General features: G+C 35.9%; 1 protein-coding gene across 2 annotated transcripts in view; it reads left to right on the forward strand.

Annotated features, from left to right (window-relative positions):
- pacsin1a (protein kinase C and casein kinase substrate in neurons 1a) overlaps window positions 1–6,671 on the forward strand; it is a 73,341-nt gene extending 66,670 nt beyond the window's left edge. For both annotated transcript variants that reach the window (XM_052105115.1, XM_052105117.1), the window contains exons 8-10: window positions 1,190–1,305; window positions 1,556–1,752; window positions 3,777–6,671. In XM_052105115.1, coding sequence (XP_051961075.1) covers window positions 1,190–1,305; window positions 1,556–1,752; window positions 3,777–3,886 — 423 coding nt within the window. In that variant the 3' untranslated portion in view covers window positions 3,887–6,671. The remainder of the gene's footprint in view (window positions 1–1,189; window positions 1,306–1,555; window positions 1,753–3,776) is intronic.
- The last annotated feature ends 1,334 nt before the right edge of the window (window positions 6,672–8,005 follow it).

Consider the following 8,005-nt stretch of genomic DNA (forward strand, 5'->3'; position numbering starts at 1 on the left):
TTTAAATATATTTTTTTTGTGTAAAATCTCCTCTAAAATATCACCATACATTTGTAATAGTTGCTGGGAAAACAATTTATTGATTACAATTTCTGTTGATCAAAATAAAGATATTTTTGTAAATTTTTGCTGTTTCACGAATTGTGTTGCATAATTGTTTTACTGTTTAAATTATTACAGAAAAGTATTCATTTGGCTCATACACATTTTAAATATAGATACAGTATGTTGTATAAAATGCCTTTTACACCTTACATAAATGTATTATTTTCAAATCAGTGTCAATAAACCAGACTGATCACTCTGTAAATTAGACTACAGTAGTTTTGCTGCTGAAATTTTAACCACTGCCTCTTGTGGCCAAAGCTATAAGTGTTGTTGAATTGAAATGCCCACAGGGTGGCGCTAAAAGCAAGTTGTATTTTTGGTAGTAAATGATCTGATACATGCATATTTTTAACCATAAAGCCTAACCCAAACCCCAACTCTAAATGTAAACATCAGTGAAATACCAATGCAAATTTAAAGTGAAAACGGAACCTCTGCATCACGCTCACAGGGCTGTTTCGGGGCATATAGGGGCCCTAAGCGAAACCCTACTTGTAAATCTTGTTACATACTTCTTTCCCTCTTGGACCACAAGGGGGCTCCATATACTTGTCTAATTGAGCCAACAGATGCCTTAGTCTTACTCGTTGCTTTTATTAGTTTTAGAAATACAAAAACAAAAAATAGACCTTGCTTTGCGGAGCCACCTTGTGGCTCTCAGGACTTAAGCACCTGCTACCACTTATAGCTAGAAATGGCTCTGCATGCTCAACTTTGTTTAAGTGAACATGATTACTTCCTGGATTATGTGGGACCAGAACCCATGTCTCTGAGACAGTTTGTGCAACATGCTATCAGTAGCACCACAGGGAAAGATGAATACATGTACATTGATGCAAGAATGTCTGATGTGGAATGGCACTTGTCAGTAACTCTGCAGAATGGGGTTGATTTAAGGGTACATGTACATTTGGAAGCAGCGTGTCGATTTCCTGTGTGATCATGTTGCAATAAACATGTTTATTCTGACAACAAAAAGTTCCTATTCTGACAACTTGCAATTTACCAGGTATAAATCAAGATTTTTTGTTATAAGGTGTAGAAACCATTTTTCTCTCTCTTGTGTATGTTTCTCTGTCAGGAATATAATCCAGAAGCCACCAATGCTGTGGCCAAGAGAGAAAAGAAGAAGCCAGATGGAGTTGCTCCGGCAACTCCCAACACAGAGCATGGAGGTCAACCGGGTGACCGCGGCAGGTCAGACATAATTTCTGATTTCACACTGGTTTCTGATGTCCTTTCTTGTATTTTCCTCTATATCGTTCTCTTTTTAAGATGCAGAAAAAACTGTTTCCTGTCCTTAAACTCAATGACTAGGCACCTGTCTTACCAACACTATTAAAAAATGGTTTCAATGTTTTTTTTTCAAAAAGGTTCACCTATAGAGGAACTGGTTGTTGTTGTTTCATGTTCTTGCTTATATGATGTGTCTTGTGTTTTTGTCTAGTGTGAGCAGCTATGATAAGAACCAGACGTACTCTACAGAATGGTCTGATGATGAGCAGCCCACCGGATACTCTGGGAATGAGACCAATGGTGGTGCAAACTCTTTTGAGGATGACTCAGGTAGCAAAGGAGGTGTGCGAGTGCGGGCGCTGTATGACTATGAAGGGCAAGAGCAGGATGAGCTCATCTTCAAAGCAGGTACAATTTGCTCAGCTAGAATGCACTGCAAAGAATCAGAGGTTAGACTATCGCAACAGATAATCGCAATGTCATCATCTGTATTATTAAGGCAAACTGGAACAAAAATTATGTTTTATTAGCATTAATGAATGAGCAAGTAATGAGCACAGGTTGTCAGCTTAGCTTAAACTCTAAAACCTGATCTAAACTATTGAAAATCAACTGACCTTTTCAACCTGGTCTCGTAGAAACACGTAACTATACCTACATTTTTGCTAAATTCTTCTTACGTGCTTTTTGTATGTATTGTGGCAGTTTCCTGGTGAAATGAACACTAGAGGTGCTACAACAACAACGACTTTTATTCCCTTTCACACAAATCACGAGTAAAACGGCAGATTGTCAGTTACTTTTCACCCTGTTCCTCACAAAATGCTATCTTATGACATCTTAAAGCTTTTACTACACTAGAGCTGTCAAAATTAAAGGTTCTTTGGTACCAAGTCGGTACTAAAATAAAGAAGATGTAAAAATCCCAGTGTTTCTGCAGAACTGGTAGTACAGAGCGCAGACTCTATTCAGTACCTGTGCACTCGACTACATTCAAATGCTCACATGCTTGTTTGATCTTGTGCTCTGCTACTCCTTTTACAGTGAAAAACACAATTAATCAAATTAAAATCATAATATGTCCTAGTGTGATTATTAAACCACGAAAGGCTGCAAACTTAGTCTGCTTTCGAGCAGTGTACTTTAAATAAATGTGTGAAGCAGACTGCTCATACACTGAAAACAGACATTGAGAATCATTCACATTATATGAGATTACAAGGCAGAACACTAATCCACTGTGAACCACGCAGCTTATGTAGACCATATATTTAAATAATTAAATCACAGCAACTGGGCCATGCAGCAAACTGTTTATTCATCAGAACAAGTAGGGAAGCTTCCATCAAAACCACACGTCAAAATAAAAGCTTACGTCAAAATAAAAGCTCTATTCTGAATAAAAGCTTGATGTCTGACATTCAAGAAATTACAACTGTGTAGAAAAATTTAATATTTAGTCACATTAAAAATAACAATGAATAATGACTAATGAATAATGATAATAATAATACAAATTAAGCAATATACCACAAGCAAGAGTGCATTTGTATTGAGTAAATGTTTGTTAAAAAATGCAATGGTATGTTGAAAAGAAATAGTTTTATTCTTTACTTTTTGAAAGCTTTTTAAAGTTTTAAGAATTAATTTGATTAGAAACAATTTTGATATTGAATGAAATTAAAAACATGGAATTCTGGAAAAATAATTACAAATTAAAAAATGAAAAATGGATTTGGGTAAAAATAAAACAGATTTCAATAGTGCCCTGCTTAAAAACACGTAAGCAATGCCTACTTAACTGAGAAATATTTGAAGGAAACATTCATTCCTTTTTATTTATGTTAGGCTAAAGTAGTGTGTTTAAACGCACATTACCATATTAGCACTTTTTAATCTATCAAAATTGATTTTGAGAACCGTGAAATGTAGTATTAGTACGGACTACTGAAATTTTAGTATGGTGACAACACTACTATAGTGCATGACTTGCAAGGTGATACATTTTAATGTTTGCGTTACATACTGTAACTAAATACATTTACAAGCTTGTCCGTTGCGTAATTGCGGGGGGTCCATATAACCATTTTTATTTTATTTTTTATGAAAATGAATTGCAAAGTCACATAAGTATCTGTATATTTAAAAGAAAATGTCTGAAAAAGTTGTTGAGCAAGTGGTGGGACAGTTAACAATAGTTGTTAACAGTTAATAGGTTATTGTTTTGCTGTAGCCTACAACTGGAAAAGTCAACTAACATTAGTAGTAAATCACACTTGGTTGAGAACCACAGCTCTATAGTACATACTACTCATTTGGGCCCAGGAGAGAATCACACAAGTATTTATGTATGATTATTTATTTTGTATTTTTTTTGAACAGATGGTCTATACCACTGAATTTATGTAAGTGATATTATGTATGACACACAGGTGATGAATTTACGAAGATCGAGGAGGAAGATGACCAGGGCTGGTGCAGAGGTCGCCTGGACAACAGCCAAATGGGATTATACCCGGCCAATTACGTTGAGGAAATCTAATTAGTTGACCAGAGGAGACCGCACCATTGGAGGCAGCTCTGTTTGTCCGACCTAATATCATGGCAAAAATGCCAGAGACTTCAAATGAACGACTTTCCCTAAAGATGTGCAATGCAGTCTTGTTTAAAATCTAAAAATCTTAGTAACTGATAACCACATTGTATATATATTGATCTTGTCTGGGAGACAGGACGAGCTTGCTCACAAGTAATATCTATTTGCAAATATTTACAAATTATATAAACATACACACAACCAAACACATAAACCAATAAATGACCAGTCAGTTATGCAAATACAGGATTATTTGTGTGACTTACAAGTTATTTGAAATGATATTACTAACATAAATATAGAATACTGTTATTAAGACAATATTCAACTGGACAGACCTTCATGTGGCCACAATGTGTATTTTAAAATTTTTCAAAACACTTTAGAAGAGTTTGTGTGTGCATTACGGGGTATTTGTCCAATGTCTAGCAACTCAGTCATGGTGTCTAAACAGAAAATAACACTCAACGGGCTATTCTGTTTTCTATCAACATGTGTTCAGGCCTTGTTGCACTGTGTATTATATTAGATATCGTCCTTTTGATGTCTGTGTCTTATGCATAGCAAGCATGTGCTATGGAGCATGTAGCTCTCAATTCCTCTGGACACCTGTTCTGTATGCAATACCCACAGTGACCACGGCGGGCAGCAGAATCACATCAACCTCAAACCATGAAGTGAAGAAACTCTCAGGCGATGTTCAGAATTGAATACTACTTACCCAACACTGCACAGTATACACAGTTTACTGCCTACTGTTTCATTGTAATAGCAAGTGAAACTGTAGAAATTATTCCATGATAAACATTTCAAACAGTAGTATGCTACATAGTTGTCCCATGACCTTGTAATGTTGCAATTAATTATGGTTCATTCATCACACTGGAAATGGAAGGTCATACTATATAATGAAAATGTAGAATTTCAGGTATACAAAAAGAAATCACATACTGTGATAAGTATATACAGTATTTAAGTAATATAATGCGGAACCAGAAAAAAGAAAGAGTAGTATGTTAGTATGCTATTCCAAACATGGCCCCAGTTGTTCCCAGTTTTACAGTTGCTGCACTTCAACTGCAGTGTCACCTCATGTTTGTTGAAGCCTTGTGCTGTTTTTAGTTACACTATGAGTAAATTGTACTATACAGATATTGTGTTGTCTCATAGAGCCTTTCAGGAAGAGAAGGACTTGTCTAAACTTATCTTTATTCCGCATCTATTCATGGTCACCTCGATACTAAATCAAGGTTCTTCAGAAGGACATAAATGTTTTAGAAAAAGTTTGGGCTACATACGTGCATCACATTTTAAAAGACAAAATACATAATACAAATAGTATAACAAATCATAAAGTTAATTTGAAACACAGGTGTACAAAAATGTAGTGAGGTCAATGCTTAAAACAAGGGTTAAAAATAGCTGATGGGGTAAAATAATTTTTGGAGAAAAACTTAATTCAAGATGTTTTTAGAGAAATCGTATTTCTTAAGTCTTAACTACTTTTATCATGTATGAACAATATTAAGATATTTTAACAAAAAATGTACAAAAATACTGATTAAGAAAATGATAATTTTTTTGCAGTGCTGTTGGACGAATCCTTGTTGTTACATGACCTGTTTACCGACACCCTCTGCATCTGTTTCAAGACTGCAGTTTTAAATGCATAGTATCTTATAAAATCAAATATCAGTTTTGAAATAATATCAAAGTTAAAAGTTTATAGAAACATTGGTGCCAACATATGATTTGGAGGCAATACAGTAAATTGCTATTCCATCCAATACTGACCTCCTGATGATGGTACATCCATTATTTTGACAATGCTTGCTGTACTAAGAACATATGGCACTGTGTATACATGGAGATGTGCATCATTCATGGAGTTTCAGCATGGCAGTTAAAATATAGTGAACATGATGTGAGGTAATATGTTCAGAGGAATGTCCCCTCAGCATTGTGATTTGTCCAAGTAAAAATTTCCCAATCTAGAAAAAGATTTGCATTGTTAAAACATCACGTAAAATGTACACAAAATAAGCGCAGAAGGATACACGCACAACATGTTGGGTTTATCGTATTGGGGATTGTCCTCATTATTATATTAAGTGTGTATGAGTTGTGTTTATGTATAGAAAATAAAACTATAGTGTTATGATTGTAAATGTTGGGTAACAAAAGAACAATGCTTTGAAAAAGTGACATACTGTAATGCTCTATAGTTACCATATTGTATTAATTTGATTTGGACTGCAATGAAAATACTTATGTACCATAACTGTATAAATACGTGTGGGTCCACGCCGTCATATATGTATATGATGATGTAATTTATTAAGATTGTATTCTACTGTAACTGTACAACTGTGGTGAGTAGAGACAAACACCTACATTGAGACAGTAAAGAAACATGTAATGTAAATGCTATTTTTTATGTTGATTTGTTCTTTATGCAACAAAGGAATGAAGGTTTCTGTTGTGAACGTTTTGCGGTGTAGAGGACGTGTGTATGTTCATAGTTAATAGATGTACATTTATGCATTTGGCAGATGTAAATTGACCTCCTTGCTGGTGTAGTGCCTCCTTATCCATGACAAGATGTTAATTTATATATGCATAAAGTTAAGATGATGAACATGACGATAAACAAATGATGTTGAAACCCTGATTTTAAGTTTTTGTGCTGATGTCAATATTGCAATATTAGTTTGGAAGGAAAAACATGTTTGTTGAGAAAACTTGCAAAACCTGTGCTCTGATTTTTCTCTTTTTGCTTTTCCTTTATTTGTTTGATTGGCCTGTCCTGCCTGACACAGCAACTTTGACCCAACAAATGGTGTGAGTTTGACATGATTAACAAACCAGTGGAGCAGTGGTTCTCAACCCTATCCCTCTAATGTTTGTAAATATACTGTACATATTAACTCAAGTGTAACTGTATACAGCAGGGTACTTTCCCAAAAGCATCATTAGCCAACTATGGTCTTAAATTTAAATGTTAAAAACATTAGTGTTTCCCGAAAATATAGTTCCTACGAACATTCGCAAACAGCATCGTAAAGTTGTGGGTTGGATCAAGTGGTGTAGTCAAGACCACCTAAACCGAGACCAAGTCAAGACCAGAGTGTATGGAGACCGAGACAAGACCAAGACTTTGAGAGGTTGAGACCAAGTCAAGACCAAGGCATGGCGTGAACGAGTCAAGACCAAACTATTGCAAGTCCCACACTGCATGACACCCTTATGATAATATGGGGAACATGCAAAAAATAGGCACTCTTCAAATTGATCTGAAAGATCCACATTCCTATAAAAACACCCACAGAAAACAAATGAAGATTCCTCTTCATTCACCTCTTTTATTGCCATATATATATATATATAAAACTTTGCATTCCAAAATCCACCCTACTGGAGTCGTTGTTATCGGCAGAAATCCCTATTGTCTGATTCTGATCAAGGGAACGCAAGGAGAGTATTTGCCATGGGCCAATCAAGATCTCGATGGACTGATAGCCAGCCATCCTGACATCCATGAGGGGGCTGGAAAATGGATCAGAATGGTGGAAGAAGAAACAATGGGCAAGCTGGTGGTGGTTGGAGACATAAAAGTACTGCTGGCTAAATACCTGGGAGGATTCAAGATGAATTGACAATCCAAGAATGGATGGGATCCCATTTGACAGGTATTGCGCTGAGATATGGTTTGCATTGAGAAAAGAATACCCAACACAGATGGATCTGAGATACCTGAAAGGAGAACCAATAGGTGAAACAGAGGATCCTACCACCTACATCCAGAGACAACTGAGACAATGGAAACAAGAGTTGGAACGAAACCCAGAAGGAGATCCAGAGAGGACAGCATTGTTCAGAAATGCCACAGTAGATGCAATGCCACCAACAGTGAAAGCCAAGCTGGAAGATAAGTTTGGACTGAACTCCAAGAAACAAAAAGAGTTCTGCAACCATGTGGCTCATTCTGTGGAACAATACAGGAAGAATTAACTAAAACTAAAAAAGAGAGAACTGCACAGAAAGCTGGCACAACTACAACTCAAA

The sequence above is a fragment of the Xyrauchen texanus genome, chromosome 35 (genome assembly GCF_025860055.1).
Source record: "Xyrauchen texanus isolate HMW12.3.18 chromosome 35, RBS_HiC_50CHRs, whole genome shotgun sequence".
Classification (NCBI taxonomy): Eukaryota; Metazoa; Chordata; class Actinopteri; order Cypriniformes; family Catostomidae; genus Xyrauchen; species Xyrauchen texanus.